General features: G+C 52.8%; 1 protein-coding gene across 5 annotated transcripts in view; it reads left to right on the forward strand.

Moving 5' to 3' along the window:
* Acsf3 (acyl-CoA synthetase family member 3) overlaps positions 1–12,835 on the forward strand; it is a 40,401-nt gene extending 27,566 nt beyond the window's left edge. For 4 of the 5 annotated variants that reach the window (NR_197250.1, NR_197251.1, NM_001431950.1 and 1 more), the window contains 3 exons: positions 7,657–7,791; positions 8,211–8,322; positions 12,304–12,835. Coding sequence is in view for 3 of the 5 variants with exons in the window: in NM_001431950.1 (NP_001418879.1) it covers positions 7,657–7,791; positions 8,211–8,322; positions 12,304–12,448 (392 nt within the window). In the remaining 2 variants the exon portion in view is untranslated. The remainder of the gene's footprint in view (positions 1–7,656; positions 7,792–8,210; positions 8,323–12,303) is intronic. The other variant, XM_087595048.1, reaches the window with a different exon arrangement.
* The last annotated feature ends 6,855 nt before the right edge of the window (positions 12,836–19,690 follow it).

Consider the following 19,690-nt stretch of genomic DNA (forward strand, 5'->3'; position numbering starts at 1 on the left):
ACATTTTGTGTATATGCTTTCTTTTCTAGTTTTTTTTTTAAAGATTTATTCATTTATTATATATGAGTACACTGTAGCTGTCTTCAGATAGACCAGAAGAGAACATCAGATCCCATTACAGATGGTTGTGAGCCACCATGTGGTTGCTGGGATTTGAACTCAGGACCTCTGGAAGAGCAGTCAGTGCTCTTAACCTCTGAGCCATCTCTCCAGCCCCTCTTTTCTAGTTCTTAAGGTAATACTTTTCAAAAAGAAAGGCCTGTTTCTCATGTGGCATCCTGACCCGTGTAACAGAGGCAGTTTCAACCATGTTCTTTTGGGGAGCAAAGGCTTGTGGGGGCCATGTACCCTGGGTGGGTACTGTGCTCATCTGAAAGAAGAGGGGTCTGTAGCTAAGGAGGAGGAATCTATAAGTTTGCCACATGGGACCCTCAGTCTGGTGGCCCTGGAAGCATATATTGTCCTGACTACCTTGGGCCAGTATACGCTCACTCGGTGGGGGCATCAAACCAACACCTCCAGAGAATGCCCAGGGTCCACAGTGGAGACCTGGGCATGCCCTGCGGGCTCCACAGACACCACTGTTGCAGGATGTCACCAGCTCGGTATTGGAGAACCTGGTGTGATTATATCGTGGTTATATCAGTAGACCGGGGATGGAGAGTGTAAGCATATAACACACGGTACCCCAGTGCTCCTCTGTAAACAGCCTGGTTAGTGTCAGCCAGCTATCCAGAGGAAACAAACCTCCCGCTATTGTCCCTCCAATGCAGTGCTTAGGAAACCCTGCTTTTGAGTGGATCCTGTGTTTAGCAGCCCCTCCAGCAGCCTCTGCACAGCCCCTGCGGGGTCCCAACTTGCTTTGTGGTCACCTTTTATGTTTAGGTCTGGATAAAAGGCTGTGTTCTTCTCTTTAAAAACACAGGGAGCAAGCCCTATAGGTTTTACTGGTGTTGGGACTCATGGAGCCCTGGGGTGCAGCAGGAGCCACGTGGGCAGTGAGCGCTCCGGGTGGGCCTTTCTGCTGAAAAGGAATAGCATGCATTAATTATTGTAAAGAGATGTCTTCAGGAGAAAACGATTTTGAAATTCAGTTTAATTTCATTGTAACGTGCTGCAAACAGGAAGGGAGTGTGTGTGTTTAATTGGCTCTCGGGGGTAAGGCCGGGAGCTGGCAAGGCTTTGTCACAGGCCATTAGCGATCCGGGCTGCATAATGAGAGCACGCAATCAGCTCACAGCTGCCGCTCCTACGGGGAGAGCATGATATTAAGTAGAAATCAGGATAAATTAAACTTAACCCTTTCCCTAGCTGTCCCTCCTGCCACTCAGATTGTGGCATAAACTGGAGAAAGGCTGCCCCAGGCTCCTGGGAAGAGCTTCACAGCCTTTCCCAGGTCATCCTGTGGGTCAGGATGAGAGGAGGGTTGCCACTCTGACCCCACTTCTCCCCAGACTCCACCTTACTTGCTGCGATTATTCTTTTCCCAGTGAGTATGCAGAGGAGCTCACATGGTTGGTAGCAACTCAGAAAGGAGCCAAGGCCTCCCTTGCTGCCAAAATTAGCCCTCCTAGCTCTGTGACTTCCAACAAAACTGTTCAGAACACATGGGTGAGCCTGGTGCCTGGAGTTAGGCTGTCCTCCATGGGTAAGAGGAAGAAACAGGAACTCTTCTGGGGCCACCTGAGGACCACCAAGGCTAGAGAGCCAGTCACTCAGATCCCTGCATCCACCCAAGTAGATGGAATCTAGCACCATGAGTCCATTTCACTAATATGCACAGGTATAGTTACTAAGAAACCTGCAAGGGGACAGGCACACCAGCTGGGGAGCTCCTAGAGAACAGAACCCTGATCTGAGGCAAGTCACCAGCAACTTCTAAGCCACAGGGGAAGGAGTGATAAATACCTTTGTTCTTCCAGAACAAGCCTACCATGCCCCTCTGTCCCACCTTCAGATCTGTGCCCTGCTTCGTGTGTGTCCATCTGTTGGGACTCTGTTGTGGTGGCTGTGTGTGGCTGACTTCGGGGACCTTGCCCTTCCCTGTTGATCTACACCAGGCCATCATGTGCCTTTGGAGGGCCCAGGCTGCAAAGTGTCTTAAACACATGACTGTAAATGGTTTTCAGATGTAGCCTGTTGACCTTTATCCATACCCCCTGTAGGAGTGGTAGTGCATGAGTCAGGACCAAGGCTGCTTGTCTGCCTCCAGGACTGGAATCAGCCAAGGTCTGGGCTGGGAGCCAACCTTGCCTTCATGCACCACAGTAATTACCCATGGTGGGCAGTTTGTGCTGTGCTGTGCTATGGAGAGAGCAGGGCGCTAGCAGGGAGGGCAGGAGTTAACAAGACCCCAAAGGTACTGGGTGTGTGGGGGGTATTGGAATTCTCCAGACAGGCTGTGCTGCCCCAAGCTTGGGTTTCCATAGGGACGCAAGACACACAGAAGCCAAAGCTTAGCCTAGGAGAGGCCACCCACTGACCTTGCCTGCCACCCACCACACAACCTGTGTTGGCCAGGATAGGCAGGCAGGGGTGGGAATATGCCCTATTTGCACTGCCATTTGGGTAGAAGCCTTCCCTTTCCCCTCTGCTCTTGAGCGTGCCAAGTTCTCCATTGAGTTTCTGTACGTGTTTGCTTAGGGTTGGTACCAAGTGCTGCTGGGAGTCTTTTTAGCTCTGCTGAGAGGCTTCTCCAGTGCAACCTCTCAAGGGTATCATTAGTTTCTAATCAATTGTTGATTGACTAATAGTCTTCCCATAGACTGGTGAGCACCATCCCAGCCAGTGAGGTGTGTATGGGTCTGCATTTCTGATTGTTGAGCTTCCTGCTTTTGCCCTGCTGTGTGACTGTCCCCTGAGAGATTGGGGAAGCATCAGTACCTTCCTGACTGGTGAATACGAGAAAAAGGAGGGTACCTGGCATCCTATGTGCTTTCTTCCCAATGCCAAGTCCCTGGCCTCAGGTGCTATGTGTGGGCGAAACAGGCCAGGTCCGCAGGACGGTGGCCTCATGCACCCGGCGCTAGAATGTCGTGAATGCTGACAGTGTGTGTCCCTGGTTTGTTCCTGCACAGTGAGCTGTGAACTCCAGGCAGGAGTTGGCAAGCTTTTTACAAGTTTTGTGTCTGTCCATAGCTTAGACTTCACAGCCCAGCCAGCCCCGCCATAACCCAGAAGACCCAAGACTCGGAGGACTGTAGTGGAGACAAGAACCACACCCCTTCCCATCATGCCCCAAGTCCTGCTGGTGGGTTCAGGGATGCTGACCCCAATCCACAGAGGATGACCTGTTATTGCTACGTGGTTACTCACACCCTGCCATCCTCTGGTGAGCCCAGCTTCCAAAGTCAGCTCCCAGCCTGTTCAGTCCACATGCAGCATTTGCTCTGGTCAGCTCGGGCTGTCGAGGCCTCAGGTGCCTGTCATACCCTTCTCAGAGCATCTAGAGCCCAAGGCCTATACAATGTACACGTGGGCATTCTTTCTTTGCCACGCGGAGTCCCTGCCAACTCTACAGTTCTCGACTACCTGCCTGTCTGCTTCCTGGCATCCAACTTCCAAAACATAACCTCTCCTGCTGCCCCCTCTTTAAGATTGATGCCTTTAAAACCGAACAAACAAACTATTGTGGAGTTTGTCTTTGAGCTTCCTAGCTGTGCCTGGTCTGCCACTGTCCCAGCAGGTTTTGGTGAGGTTTAGGACCCTGGGAAGTTACCATGTCTGTTTGGCTTTTATTTCCTGCTCCTTCTAGTGCCTCTGTAGGTCCTGGCCCCCAGGCGTGGGTCTCAGAGGCTTTCTGCTTCGGTGCCAGTGACATCTGGCTCCCTTCTGCCATAGGCACAGCCTCTGTTAGGGTCATGATGCCTCTTCCTCCCTACCTCAGCCACCTCCTCTGTCAGACGAGAGGCCCAGATGGAATTGAAGCTCTGGGAGACAGGACTGTGGCAGCCGTGAAGAGGACAGGTAGTCCTGGGTCCCCAAAGCTTTGAGGAGCAGAATCCCAAGTGTAGGATGTCAGCCTGCACTGCCTGGCATTGTGCCAGACCAGCGCCCGGAGTCCTCAGCAGAGAATGCTGTGCTATTGTTTGCAGGGTCCCTAGCCAGAGTGAAGTGACCACAGGAGGTGGTGTGCAGCTTCCCTGACAAGGCACTGCCCCTCTCCATTCTTGCATCTAGAAACCGGAATCTGAGTATCACAGATTTATTTTCAATTACAGTTTAAGGCAGAGACATGGACTAGCACTAGGTTTGAAAGCAGCGCATAAATCCATGTAATAAGATTTTATTGATTGCATGCTGTTTCTGTCGGAACAAAATCCCCTCGATACACACATCAGGTCAGACCAAGGAGGCTAAATCCAGATCAATACCTTCTGACAAATATGTGGTTATAAAAAGTAAAAGTTACTTAACTTGTTTGATGTACATTTCAAAACGAAGACTCTGTCTTTAACTTCCAGTCCAGCAGCCTGGTGTCTCGGATGCTTGGAACCTCTTCTTTGCCTTTTTTCCCTGGTTTCCCTGTCTTTAATCCCTTTGGCCTTTGGCGATGGGGTTGTACTGAACAGGCCAGGATAAGCTAGAGGCCAAGATGGCCTCACACTAACAAGTCAAATGTCACAAATTAGGGGAATTTCTAAGGGATTGGCTCAAGACAGTAGAATGTCAGGAGGCTGCTGGAGACTGATGTCCAGGTTTCCTATGAAGGTACAAGCCAGGGAGAGTGCAAGAGGGGAGGGACGGGAGGCAAAGGCACACTAATGCCAGAGGAGGGCACGTGAGCCACATGAGAATGAGCTGGAGATGCCAGCTCGCAGGATCCTGCGGGGCCTCAGGACCCCGGGAGGTTCCTGGGCTTTCTTCTGAGACAACATGAAGCCTTCTCCCCAAGGCACAAACAGTGAGGTAGCTTGACCAGAGAGAGCCAGCCTCCTGATACCACAGTGTAGGAACAGCTCAGCCATTGAGGTAGCTGCAGTCGTGGAAGATGGCCTTAGCCCCGTGCCAATCTACTTAGCCTCTTCTGCTAAGTACAGCCTTCTTCTGGTGGTAACATCCTCCTCCTCCTCCCTCCCAGATACCTGGTGACCTGACGGGGATCTAGCCCCTGAACTCTGCCTTTTGAGTATTATGAGCAGAACAGCAGGCACTCTTTTCTACTCCCATCCATAAAAGGAAACCAAGTCTCGGGAGATAGCCTAGAACCCAGCATAGTGAGACTGCAGGGCACATATAGGATAGTTCTTGTGTGGAGACATTGATGTTCTGCCACATATCATGTAAGAACCCAGCACAGTGCCCTAGAGCAAAAAACTCAGCTGTGTGGCTGGCTGGCCATGAGAAAAACCAGATACTGCTTCTGTTGCCACTGGGGACACTAGCATCAGGGTCCCCTCCAATATACTCTCCTTCATGCAGTCTGAATGCCAAATCTTTGTTTTTATGAGGACATGCACTACCCTGTGTCCCCTTGAGTACTTACTGTCGCCTCTGGCTGGAAGTACGTGTGTAGCAGCATTACTGGGAGGGAGGAAGGAGTTAAGAATTGAACCTCTGGTCATAAACTTACCTTCAAACCTCCTTGATCTGCTATCTTTTCTACACTTGTGATGCGTGATCTGCCTGCAGGAGCCACTCTGTGGACAAGTGTGGGGACCACGGAGACCACACCGTGGTTCTCCCCAACCTGATGCCAGGCTGCTTGCTTACAGCCCACAGCTCCCCACAGCTTGCCAGGCCTTGACATCAGCATCTCTGCTGGCCCTTCAAGCTTCTGAAGGGCCAGGACGCCCAGTGGCTTGGAGGGAATAGTTTCCTCAAGACTCAGACAATGCCAAGAACAAAACATGGCAGGGGCCACAGAGCTGCCACTGTGCACACCACACAGCGAACGACACGTGTGGGGAGGCCCTTCCGCAGGTTGCAGCTCCTGGCCCTGGTCACTCTGCTGTGAACATGATTGTTCAGCAGAACGGAATCCAGTCATCCAAGTAGGAATGGAGGCCAGGGCCGCCAGTGCTTCCTCTGTCAACGTCTGAGTGGAGCACTGCCTGTGACCTGGGGACAGGCACCAGCTAGAGAGGTTTATAGAGCCTGTCTCCAAGGCTAGGACTGATGAAGGCTAAGCACACCCCCAGTGGCTCGGACCCCACTGTCAGCACCGTCAGAGCCGAGCACGTGGAATTGGTAGAGGGAAAACCTAGGTGTGGCTTCTGTCATTCTGTAGACAGACCGGGAGGTGGTACATCACAGGCTTAGAAAGGACAGCCTATTAAGGAGGTTTGAGGGTCAGTCATGACCAGGCGCTCAATCGTTAACTTCTTTCTCCCAGTACAGCTGACGCAAGTACCTTCCAGCCACAGAGGGGACACCAAGGCAGACAGACACTGGCACCCACGGGAAGGGATCATAGAGGGTCCCTTAGGACCCAGGACAAGTCACGTATGCCCAATAACCTATGCTGGGTCCCTTCCCTTCCATCAGTACTGCCCCAGGCCTGTCCTGGTCTAGGCCGAGACTGGCTGCCCACCCAACTCTTTTACCACCTGCCACACACAGAGCTGCCACACGAGAGAGACCCACCAGTCCTGCTTCAGGGGCCAGCCTCTTCTCTCTCCTCCATAAATAAGCTCCGAGCTGGTACAAGCCACCCATCCGTCTTGTTTAATAGACTGCAGTGTGCCCTGCACTGCAAGTCCCAGGGAGTAGTGAGGTGATGGATGGTGCCTTCCCGTGTTGGACTGCGTGATGTAGAATGAAATATTTATGATTTATTCCAGCTCATAACCCACAGGGAGTGCAGGGAGCGTGTGAACAGACAGTGAGGCCTCAGCACTGCTGTCAGGGCTGCTGCTGACATCTGCCTACACACAGCCGTAATCATGCAAATGTGTGTGCATGGACACACACCACACCAATGTGTGGGCATGGATACACACTGCACAGATATGCAGATAAACACAGCCCTGTGCTCTGGCCCGGCCCCTGCTCCTGGCACTACCAATGTTCCTGTGGGGCATAACAACCTCTCTGAGCCCCACACTCCTGTGTGGAAGGAGCAAGTGAGCCAGTTATTTCATTAGGGAAAAAAGCACCGTGGATATCCGGGACTGGCGAGGATCAAGTGCAGAAGAGCAGGAAGACATTTACCACGGGGCATCCCTATGTTGGGGCTGAAAATGGCCGTCCTTTCACCCAAGGCCCCCCCATGGTGGGATGATGAGGCTTGTGGAGAGGAGGGGGATGGTGTGGGAGGGTGCGCAGCATGTGTCTGTGTGAAGCCAAGGTCAGGGTCAGAGGCTACAAACTGCCGCTCTTTGAAAACGGTGTGCCATTTGATTGCTCTGATAGGAACACAGCCCACAGTGGCTCAGTTAAGATATCCACTCAGACTCCAGTGTCCAATAGGTTCCCAGCATGCCATGGATTCTGGTTCCAACCCCCACTGCTGACTGCAGGGCCAGGTGCCAGTGTCATAGGGATGGAGAGTGGGGAAGGACACTTTGCAGCCTCTACAGGAAGTGGGCCTGGACAGGGGGAATGGTGGGGCTCACATACGCCCGTGGTCCCCGCGGACCTTGAGGGTGATAGTCAGGAGCACTGAAGTCCCCTGGGACCAGATTGTCCAGAGCTATCACGGAAACCCTTTTCCAGGAGACACCGCCGTGTTCAAGGATGATAGGTACTGGATCCGAGGGCGTACATCAGTGGACATCATCAAGACTGGAGGCTATAAAGTCAGCGCCCTGGAGATTGAGCGGCACCTGCTGGCCCACCCCAGCATCACAGGTGGGTGAATGGTGACCTCAGGCTTAGCAGAGCACTGGCCCCAAAACACAGTGCCTCTCCTCTTCTGCTCTATTAAGGTTTAGACCCTCGGCCACCTGCTAGTAGGGAACCCCTGAAATGTGTCTGTGCTGCCTCTGTCCCTGCACACACTCCATGATGGCAATCCCAAGCTGCTACCTGTTGCTCTAGAGTGGCCTGCAGGTCCGGCCAGAATGCACCACTGCTCTGCAGATCAAGCAAGAGCAGGCTGAACCCCTAGAGATGCTTCCCCTTCCCATGAGGGTCATTCCCACAGGGCTTGCTCCAAGGGCTTGGGCACACAGCTAACTGCCGGCATTACCCCGCATCCCTGAGTGCTGCTCCGCCCTGTGGTCATCAGGACCTTCCCAGGCATCCCCAACCTGCTCTGCTCTCTTCAGATGTCGCTGTAATTGGAGTTCCGGATATGACGTGGGGCCAGCGGGTCACAGCTGTGGTAGCTCTTCAAGAAGGACACTCACTGTCCCACAGGGATCTCAAGGAGTGGGCCAGGTAGGGCTAAAGGGACTGTCCTGGGTTCTAGGGCATCTAAGGGAACCATCTTGGAACTGGGGACAGAAGGGCTGTCCTGGAGCGGGGAGGCTGGGTGGGCCATTCTGGATTCTGGAAGTTTGATAGACAAAGCTGGAAAGATGAGCAGTGTGACCCGTAAGTAGTTTTCTCTCTTCCCTCATTAAATGCAGGCTCTGCAGAAGGAAGGGCCTCTCCTGCAAACCAAGCTGGGAGGTGGTATTAGGCTGAGGCGGGGCTGTGTTCCTGAGACAGAAGCAGATATTTTGGTTTCAACTTTTAAGCCCAAAGCATTGTGAGGCTAAGGACCCCCAGAAATTGCCTGACAATCTAGTGCGGCGCTGAGTAACCCCTCCCTCTCCTGCCAAACTTGCACAGACTGCCACAGAATGGCCTGGACCCCGAAGCCCTGAGGGTGGCCCAGGTGCCTCACACTTTCCTGTGGGGCCTTCAAAGCCCGGGAGTGCCTGGGCCTGCGCCCACAGCTCCCTCCTCCACCCAGGGACTTCCTCTGCCTATAGATGCTTAGCTTGTTTGCTGGGTGTGGGAGGAAGGTGAGACAGGATCTCTCTGTGTAACCCTGGCTGTCCTGGAACATTCTCATATTCATATTCTCTCATTCATTCTCATTCTCATTCATTCTCATTCTCTCTCTCTCTCTCTCTCTCTCTCTCTCTCTCTCTCTCTCTCTCTCTCTCTCTCTCTCTCTCTCTCTCTCTCTCTCTCGACCAGGCTGGCCTCTAACTCAGAGATCTGCCTGCCTCTGCCTCCTGAGTGCACAGGATTAAAGGCATGCACCACCATGACCACCATACTGGCCATTTTTGCCCCCCCCCCCCCGTTTCTCTCATCTCAGCCCCTGGCAATTTCTGATATCCTCCCAGGACACAGAGGAGAGAAGGGGACTCACTGGGCATCTCACAGCTCCCACTGTGGCCTGTGAGGACACCTTCAGGTTCCCTCTTCAGATCTGAGTTCCCTCAGCTCTACTGTGTCTCCTCTTGCCCCCACCACTCCCACCGAGACTTGCCTTCTCTCAGCATAGGACTATTTTTGGCTCCGTCCGTCTGACAAGACTTCCCACCCAGCAGGAGTCCTTGTTTCATCAGGGCCACACAGCTGGGTAATTACCGATTCCCCTGGATTCGCAAAATCACAGTTGGAGCTCAGTAGCTTAGCTAAGGCAGCAGTCTGCTTGGCCCTTGCTGCTTTGATTAAACAATGACTTTTTTGAGAAGAAAAACACCAGGCATCCGCTGCTGAGAGCTACAATAGTTGTTAGATGGAGACCCCACGTTGGCCTGAAAACCCCAGGCTGTGGTCTGTGTCCATGGCCCAAGTTGGGGCTCAAGTTGGGGCTCCTGCACTCAGTTCTTCCCCTTAGGGCCTGTGTCTGTGCTGTGGGCTCCCTGCTTGGGCACTCAGGCTCATGGTGAGTATAAGACCTGAAAACGAGGGGTCAAGGTTTAGAGTTGTAGCTGCATAGAAGGGCTCAGTGCAAGGAAGATGACCAGACACTGCCAAGCTGTTCTAAGGGAACTGTAGCCCCTTGGATTTTGTCCCCACAGTAGGTAGCCTCCCCACCAGTTGTTTCTTGGAGTTGAGGAACTGAGGAAACCCCAGCCCTAACCAGTCCCCAGGGAGCAGCATCTAAGCTCCCTGGTGGTCCTAACCCTTAGGTGATGTCCACGTCCATGATTGGTGGCCCCTGCTTGCTGCTGGTGGCCCACACTTTCTCCCCCAGAGCCCTACTGGCCCTGTCTCAGCCCCCAGTGCTGTGCTGTCCAGTTACCATTAGAGAGGTGGTAGGAAGGAGAGAGATTAGAGCGTTCATCCTGAGGTTACAGTTGGCTTATAGGAGTTCCAAAAGAAGACAGTGTCAGGGGAGGACACTAACAAAGAACAGATTTTCTCCATGGTGACTGAAAGGGAAGTGGGCACAGTGGCACAGGCCTGGGGTTTAAGTACTCAGTCTTGGCCACATAGCAAGTTCAAGGACAGCCTGGGCTGAGATGAGAAAGAGGAGGAGATTCAGGAAGGAGCAGAGAGAACCCAGGTGTCACCGTGTCCACCTGTGTTGACCACCTGTATAATCCACCTGTGTTGTCCACCTGTGTTATCCATCTACTATGAGGTACAGCCTCACCTCACAGCAGCCCGGTGATTGTCAGGAGGTCCACACAGACCCAAGTGTGTCCTCCCTGTAGCGGGTAGTACTGGTGACATACCTAAATTACCGGAACTGACCCAAGAGCCAGGGCTGAAGAGCTCTGTGTCTGTGAAGCTGAATCCCAGCTAAAACCTCTCAAGGCAAATGCTAGGCCCAGAGCACCTAAGGGGACACTCTCCAAAGTGCATACAAATCCATTCCAGCGAGGAGGGACACTCCCACCTACTTCACAGCACCCACGACCCTGCTACCGAAACCAGACAAGCAACCCAGACCAGTTTCCTGTCAGACAGACACAAACTGCTTAACCAAGTGCTGGAAATTAGGCCCTATTCACAGAAGAGCCAACGCATCGTGATCGCGTGGCACTTACACCAGAAACAGGAGGTTACACACTCAGAAATCTAGCCGCGTGGTGCCACGTGTCTACTGTCATCTCAGTCGACACGGAACGTGCATTTCTACACGCTGGTATCACTTGCAGAGACTCCAGCAGTACCAGAGAAGGAACATTCCTGAGCCGAAGAGGGGCTCTGCGGACCCTGCAATTGAGACTGGACATTTCCTCTGTGTTCAGGGGCAAGAACTCAGGACCACCTCTCTCCAGCCCCACCCAGACATATGGTTCATGTGGAACTAATGGGTCTGTTACTTACGATGGGGCAGGAGGCCAGCAGTGGTCATGCTGTGCCTCTATCTGGAACTGTGTGTCCACTGGTCACTTCAGCTAATTGTAGAGGTTTGTACCCGGTCCCCACACTACACTGCACTGGACTTCCCTATAAAAACCTGCCCGGTTTAGTTTCTGCACTGAGAAATACACAGGCCAGGTAAACTTAACAAAACAGGAGGAGAAAGATGGGGGCACCAGGAAGAGTGGGGACCATAGGGGATGGCTGTAATCCCTTGTGGGAGTCTCAGAAGGAGCCCTTGGGATAGTCACAGGGAGTGAGGCCAGTCCATCCAGACCCAAGGGACACAGCCCAGGGTGCTTAGAGAAGCAAGGCTCAAGTGCCATGGTGTCCCAGACACAGCTCTGCTGGGAGGTCTGAGCAGTCACTGCAGGTGACATCAGCAAGCTGTCACACAAGAGTCACCAGCCTGAGCGTGGAGAGCCAGGCTCAGGTAGGAACATAGGTGACAAAGGATGACATAGAAGGCCATGAGTTGCTCAAGACTGGAAGTTGTATCTCAAGTTTAAATGCCTGTGAAATCCTGGAAGTGTCCCTTAGAACCCGGGTAAAGTCAAGACCAGTTTCTCTGTGGAACTGGTGGCCAGGCGGGGGTTCTGCCCCATGGTCTCTGGTTGGGTCGTCCGTGCAGCGGAGCAGGGAACATCTGCCGGGCTCACAGCCCTACCTCAGTGCCATCTGAGACTCAGACCAGGACCCTCAGCCTTTTCCTACCAAAAGGAATGCTCCCTTCTGACTAAATTCTGATGGTGGCCCAAAGCTACTTGTCTAGCTGAGCATGCTTGTCACCTACAGGAGCCACACTGCTGTGCCAGAGTCACCTGTGGAGAGAATGGCAGTGGGCAAGCCTATGGTCAGTTACACTCAGGGCAGTTACACCAGGCTGCAGGAGCAGAGCAAAGGGCTGGCTTTCTCGCCCTGTCCCGTGTTCCCTCCTCTCATTGTGTCCTCAGCCACGTCACTACTGCCTCCAGCCTGACTTTGCAGGAAGCCAGAGGGTCCTGTTGCTGTCCATCACAGGATGTGAGCACAATGGCTTCTGGGCATATCAGATGCCCACATTTCGGATGCTGTCCTCTCAGGCTGTTCTTGTCTCTGCAGAGGGGTCCTGGCACCCTATGCTGTGCCCTCGGAACTCCTGCTGGTGGAGGCCATCCCACGGAACCAGATGGGCAAGGTGAACAAGAAGCAGTTGCTCCAGCAGTTCTACCCCTCGGAACAGAGGAGCCACCCAGGCCAAGGCTAGAGGCAGCAAACAGCCCCTGGCAATCATGTGCTGTGGGCCTCCAGAGACCTCACATGGAACCCTCCCCTGCAATCAGGTTGACCAGAATCAAAACCACTAGGATGAAGTTACCAAGTGAGTTTCCCCAGTCCCAGGCTGATTGTCTGAGCTCAGGTGACCCTGACTGCTGGCTGTGTCCTCAGTGTCCTCAGTGGTCCTTGAGGTCACTGGTGTGTGCCAGTCTGACAAGCGCACTAAGGACATGGCTGTGGCCAGTGTGTGGCCAGCTCTCCAGTGCCCAAGGCTCTGCCTCTCCTTAGGGCAGGCCCCAGAGAGTCAGAGGTGACAGTGAATAGAGAGATGAAATAAAGACACACAATGAGTGTCCCTGCTTTCCTTTCTGACTGACCCGAGTCGCCTGTCTGTGTGCACACATTTCTGCAGCCATCACAGCTCCCAGCCCATGTAGGACACTGAGCAGCAGTTCTAGGTGGAGCCTACAGCACCCCAGACGGGGTCCCTGCTGCCGGAACTGTCACCCTGGAACTGCTGTGTGCAGTAGAACACTTGAAGTCCTTGTAGCCACCCAGGGCCATCCCCAAATGACCCCGGAGCTTCTCTTCCCTGACCATGTCTCACCCCAGTTTGGGGTCTTTCTGGTCCTCTGTGACTATCCCCATTGTTGCCTTCTTCTCACACCTCTTCCTGCTCTGCTTCTGAAAGCTGCCCTAGCTTCAGTCTTCCTGCCCAGACACCTTAGATGTCCTACCTGCTCAGAGCCGTGGTTATGTGCCCTCAGGCCACGTGGAGAAACAGCTCTCCGTCCGTCTGTCCGTCTGTCTGTCTTCCTCTCCCTGCCCTCCCACCCAGGGCCACTGTGTTAATGATAGCCCTGTGTCCACACATGGCCCTCAGCAGCCTGCACACATCAAGTAGTGTGGCGTCTGACATTGCTGCAGGCCTGGCAGAGCTCAAGTTAGACTGTGCTGTTAATTGGTAGAAAGGAAAATGCTCTGGCCCCGGAAGCCAGGATGCTTAAGGAACTGTCTGATGTCTGGGCCTCCCAGAGGCTGCCCATTGTGACCCCACAGGTCACCTGGGGCAGGATTCCCAAGGAGTCCCAGTGCCGTCTGTGGGAGGGACCCTATGATGCCTCTATCAGCAGCGTCACCCTGTGTTGGGCCATGAAATCACCACAGCTGCTACTGGGCCTAAGACCCTGCTCTCAGAGGCCAGTGTGAAACAGCCTCAGGAATGGTGGGAGGTAGGGTTGACTTCTGTATGTTGAACCTAAGTGAGCCACTGTGAATGGTTTCCTGAGGTCAGAGGCCACCCTGCCTAGGCCGTGGCCACAGGAGCTGCTGATTTGTAGGCTGGTCTCCGCTCAGCAACTCTCTAAATTTCCCTGTAGTCCCTGGCTCTCTGACTGCTGCAGCCAACCTCACCTGGAGCCCCCCTTCCAAATCGGTGTGACAGGTAATGCCGGTGTCTGGAGCCCTAAGGTGGTCCACCATAGTGAAAGACAGGATGCTGTGGGGCCTTATAACCTGAAGCTGGTGCTATACTAGCTCAGGTAGCTATGCAGAGTGCAGAGTAGTGCCAGTCTAGCCACAGGAGATGTGTGCGCACGTGCAGAAACACACACACACACACACACACACACACACACACACACACACACACACACATAAACGTCTCCTGCCATTCTCCATGTGGTGTTCTCAAGGCCACTGTGGTTTGACTATTTTCTAGACATGGCATCTCTTGCCAGAGTCGGGAACATCCATTGTCTTGCTTGTCACGCTCCTGTGGGTGTGTACTGGTGGCTCATGGCCCTTTTAGAACCTTCCAACACCCAAGAAGACTCAGTTCCCCGATATTTGGGACCCTAGCCCTCAATGTTGGTCCCTGTAGTTGTTTCCCCATTGTAGCCGTGATCGGGAGGTCAGAACCACCTCCACGTGCCCTGGTAGAGCTGAGCGCCCTTGCTAACATCCACCATGCGGTCAATTTAGCTCAGCAAATAGATCGATATCAAATTATCCCGATTCACCTTCCTAACTCTTAAGTGAGCAACAGTGGGGGGAGACAGGGTCACTGGAAATAAATCGCCGTGAAAGGCCTTTGTGATCTATCACCTGAAGACAGCTGCAGCATCCCGCGCCAGCTGCTGACACAGTCGTTAATAAAGCCCAGGAAAGCGCTGTCAGCTATGGTGAAGGATAGCCACAGATCAGGCATGGGGACCTGCCTCACACTGGCAGGGTACAAGATGCACATTTGTGACCTGAGCCCTTCTCAGAGGTGGCAGAGGGTACCACGGGGCCCCTGTCTGTGGGTGCTTTTTACACAGAGAGGGCACCCCTGGCCTGTGGACGAGACAACTGAAGCTGGAAGGAGTGGTTGTCCTAATCCTAGAGAGGACTTCAGTGCAGACTGCACTCATTACTCAGGTCCAAGCCCTCGGCCTTCGTCATCCTGGCTGCCCCTCTGGAGTCCCTCCTACCTCTCTCCCTCCTGCCGAGGGCATTTGTGTGTGGTCAGAGGGAACACCTGTGAGAATGGTGTATCCATAGGTGGTTGGTACACATGGACACTTGCCTCTGTAAAAGTGAGTGAGGCTAGAGCCCCTGCACTGTCACAGGTGACCGTGTTTGTGTTCAGGATTGTACAAGGGGCTTTCCTGAGGACTGTGGGTGTCACATGGGGTGCTCGGGTACAGGCGCAGATCAGGCTCAGCTGGGTCAGGCCCATCTGCGTGTCCCATCTTTGGTGGCCCTTCCCCCTTCCCTGGGTCCTCTCTGAAGCACAAGGTGGTCATTGGCCTGCAGGGTATAGCCCCTGCTGACAGGTTGATCAGGTGAGGGTGATAGACCAGTAGGTGTCCTTCATCCCAGACTGCCAGAGTTCTCCCCACCCCACCACCAGTAAAAACCAGCAGCAGCCAGATGCCACACCATCAGTGCCTAAACTGTGCCCTGCAGCACCTGCTCCAACAGGAACAGGCTACCCCTTAAAATGGGGCAACGCTCCGTCAGGGTGGCTGCATTGTGTACACATGCCACCAGGCACACACACGCATTAAACATACATAAAACATATGTACACATGACTGTCCAGGCAACACAGCTCTGGTCTCAGAAATGCCTCGCTCGGTGAAATGTCCATCGTCTCAGAGGCCCCAGCAGCCACTGTCAGCAAGAGCAGTGTTAGACGTTCTGGAAGAAGGTGCATGGGGCCTACAATTCCCCATAGGCCGTTGGGTCCACAAAACATCACCAGTTCTGCATTGACCCTTCGTGTGACACCTGCTCCTGCCCCAGGACAGCGAGCCCAGCCAGTGCAGAGGGCAGTCGCTCTCTGAAAGATATTTTAAGTGTTGTGGAAGGACAGGAGACACCCTGCCCCCAGCAGACACAAGTTTACTAAGTAGCAGGTTCATGCCCTGCGTGCTTTGTTCACCGTCAAGAAGTGAGACCCATGGGGCTGGACAGATGGCTCAGTGGTTGAGAGCACAGGCTGCTTCCCAGAGGACCCAAGTTCAATTCCCAGCACCCACATGACAGCTCACAGCTGTGTTTAACTCCATTTCTAGGGGATCCAACACTGTCTTCTGGATTCTTTGGGCACCAGGCATGCATATATGTTGGTCACAGACTCACATGCAGGCCCAATGCTCGTTTTAAAAATTATGTAAAAATAAAGCGAAACCCAGGCTCTGCTGGTGACAAGGGACCCAGCTGCGTCTGCAGGTGGAGCTTTCTTGACCTCAGATGAACCTCCACATGAGAAAAGACGGCTGGGGTCCTGAGTGCTCACAGAATGTGGTCCCACCCCTGAGCTACTGTTCTGGGATGATTTCACCACAGGGAAAGGGTTCCTCCATTCATGAGTCCCAACAAGTCTTTGTGGGCATGAGCTTCTCTATGGCCTCCAGGAGAAGGTTGGGGGTTAGTGGACAGAGAGCACGTCTAACTGCGAGTGAGAATTTGAGATGTCGGACACTCAAGGATGGATTATAAGTGACGAGTATGAAAGTCAGGTGGCATTCAATGTTCCTAGACGACTGTAGCCTCAGGGCTGTTTGGGGATGTCGGAAAGACCAGCGGGAGCATCTGTGCAGATGAAGGGCCTTGAAGATGTTGGGGTATCACAGTGGGCAGAGTACATGTCTACCACACACAGAGTCCCAGATTTGAATCTCCTTGGCACAATGTCTACAGGCATATATATGCCTGTAATTCCAGCAACTAGGGGTAGAGGAAGGAGTGTTGTCATGAGTTCAAGGCCGGCCAACTCTGTCTTAAACAAAGAGGGGGAAGAAAGTGCCCCAGCCTGCGGGGGTTCAGCGGAGACCTAAGAGGGGGCGAAAGAATGGGGGACAGGAGGCGAGAAGGAGAGCAAGTCTGTGTTCTGATCAAGCTCTCAAACTTTAATTAAAAAACAGCGGCTTATAAAGACGAGCAGGCGGGAAGGTCACCCAGGACCCAGGACCAATTTCACTACCATCACCACCCGCCCTATAGCCCTAACCTGTGAGTTGCAGGTATAGACTGATAAGAACAGACCTGGAGATGGAAGCTATAAAAGTTGTCTGTGCTAAGAACGGACCACTGGCTAGGAGCCCGAGAGGGTGTAAGTGGGCTTGACATTCCCGAAACTCCCTGAGACAGAGCGTGTGTAAGCAGCTTGGCTCCCGGCAAGAAAGAAAGAGAAAAATAATCCAGACTGATTTTATTTTACCTTAAAGATGTGAAAACAAAACTGGGCAGTGGCCGCGACGGCAGCGACGATGATGGTGGGGCCTTTAAATCCAGCACCAGGATAGGGTGGAGTTGCAGGGCAGAGGCAGAAGGATCTCTGTTAGTCAGAGGCCAGCCTGGTTTACATAGCAAGTTCCAGAACAGCCAGGACATAGACCTTGTCTCAAACAAATTGTGTGTGTGTGTGTGTATGTGTGTGTGTGTGTGTGTGTGTGTGTGTGTGTGCGCGCACGCGCGCGCGCGTTCATGTGCATGTATGTGTGCGTGTGTGTGTTCCATTATATACAGACAGATAGACAGACAGACAGACAGATAGGTGGATAGATAATCCCTTTAAATTATCATTGTAACCTAGGTGTTCTGCTTGTCACTATAATCGTGGGTTTTTGTAATATGGATGTGGTTGGGCTTGTTCCAATTAGAAACTTCACAGATTCATTGTTTAGATAAATAAGTAAATATGCAATGAATACGTATGTACATGTGTGTATGTATAGATAGATATAAAGCATATATAATGTTTGACCCAATTGATAAGATATAATTGCCCACCTACACATACAAAGCCCAGTACCATCCATCCCTTAGGAACATTAATAATAACCTGTAAATACACAGAGCGGAATCTTAACGTCAGCCTCCATCGCCTGCCACAACTTCTCTCACATATATAATTTTTTTAAAATGTTCCCCTATGGAAACCCACTACTTCATAAGCTAATTTAAGTCAATAACTTAGGGCTGGAGAGATGGGTGCAGTTAAGAGCCTTTGTTCTTGCGGAAGACCCAGCTTCATCCTAGCATCCTGACATTGCCTCACACACATCTGTAACTCCAGTGCCCTCTTCTGACCTCTGTGGGCACCAGCCATATGCGTGTAGTACACATACCTACATGCGGGCAGAACACCCAGACACATAAAGTCATGACTCTTAAGACTAGCGGATTGAATAAACCTGTGCGGAAAAGGCTGTCATTTGCTGTCTGAGCTCACTCTTCCAAGGGCCAACACTCGGTTTGCTCTGTCCAGACAGTTCTGCTGGAGTAGTGATCTCTTTCCTTTGGAGCCTTGAACTTCTAACTAAGCTTCTCTACACAAAAGCTTCTCTAGGATTTTTATTGGGATTGCAGAATTTATGGGCTAACGGGTAAATCTGACCCTGCAAGCACACACACACACCCTGGAGCCCACCTTCCCTTCTCTGGGTGGTTCCTGTCTTTGGGGATATTTGACCACGGGTGTCACCAGCCTTTGATGGACCCTGGGTGGGATAGTTTGGTCTTCCATTTTTAAACTGCTTACTGGGGTGCCCCTGGGTGGCTTACAGTTATCCTCAAGCCTCCATGCCTGGGTCCTTCCCTGGTTTCTTTTCTGAACTGTCCAGAGTTCTGTTTCCTCCCTTACCACTCTTCCCTCTTCTGAGGAACTGCTGAAACTTCCAAGAAAGTAAACCTCCTGCCCTCCGTCCTCACCTCCTTCCCCAGAGCCCACCTCACCTCCTTCCCCCAGGGCCAGTGCAGGCCCCTGGCAGCTCTGCAGGCCACCACGCTCACTGAGCAAGCACTGGCTTGCTCGCCCGCCCGTAAGCTGGTTGAACTCTCTGGGTCCAGCCTCTCTTGGGGACTTCCTTTGCAGGCCCTCCTGCTCCTGGATCTGGCTACAGACTCGCAGGTTTGTGGGAGTGTGAGGACAGAGCTCCCCTGTCAGATCTGACTGTGACTCTGCCAGGCCCTAGTTCCAATTCCAAAACCCAGAAGGCTCTGAAAGGCAATGTTGTTTGGATTTTGTTTTAGTGTTTTCGTTTCCCCGCAAACTCATTCCCAAAGAAAGCTGAGCCGAACGCCTGAGGCTCCATCTGGTCCTGGACCCCACTTGGTGAGAAGTCATGCTGGGAGCTACAGTATGTTGGCTCTGGAAACAACCCCAGTCCCTGCTGGGTGCCACATACCAGGTGTCTCCGTGCTTCTGAGACAGCTGAAAGTTCAGAATCTGACACACACTTCTTGCCCTGGGCTTTGGATGCAGGATGCAGAATTACTTTAATCTGAGATTTTGTAAGGTAGTAAACTGACCTCTGGAACCTCATGGCCTCTGAGCTGGGAAGGAGGAGGGGTGGGGTGTCTGGCTCCAGATTCCATTTCCTAAGGGTTAATGGCACTTAGAATTGCACGTGAGCATATATGGGTCTCATGCAGGCTTCAGATTTTCGAATATGAGGCAGCTCAGGCCTCTGTGTCTGTATGTGTGTCCTGTGTACCTTCCTCTCAGTCCTGCAGGAGGGGGTTCAGGTGACTGATCTGTAGATCCACCCTTCTAGATGTGAGCCCAAGCTGAGCTCATGCCTGCTGGGCTTTAGACACCATCCTTCCATCACCGACGGACACACACGTGCCGAGCGCGCTCGCGCACACACACACACACCACACACACACACCACACACACACACACACACACACACACACACACACACACACACGTACGTGAGTAGGGGTGGGGGG

The sequence above is a fragment of the Rattus norvegicus genome, chromosome 19 (assembly GCF_021556685.1).
Source record: "Rattus norvegicus strain SHRSP/BbbUtx chromosome 19, alternate assembly SHRSP_T2T, whole genome shotgun sequence".
NCBI classification, from domain to species: Eukaryota; Metazoa; Chordata; class Mammalia; order Rodentia; family Muridae; genus Rattus; species Rattus norvegicus.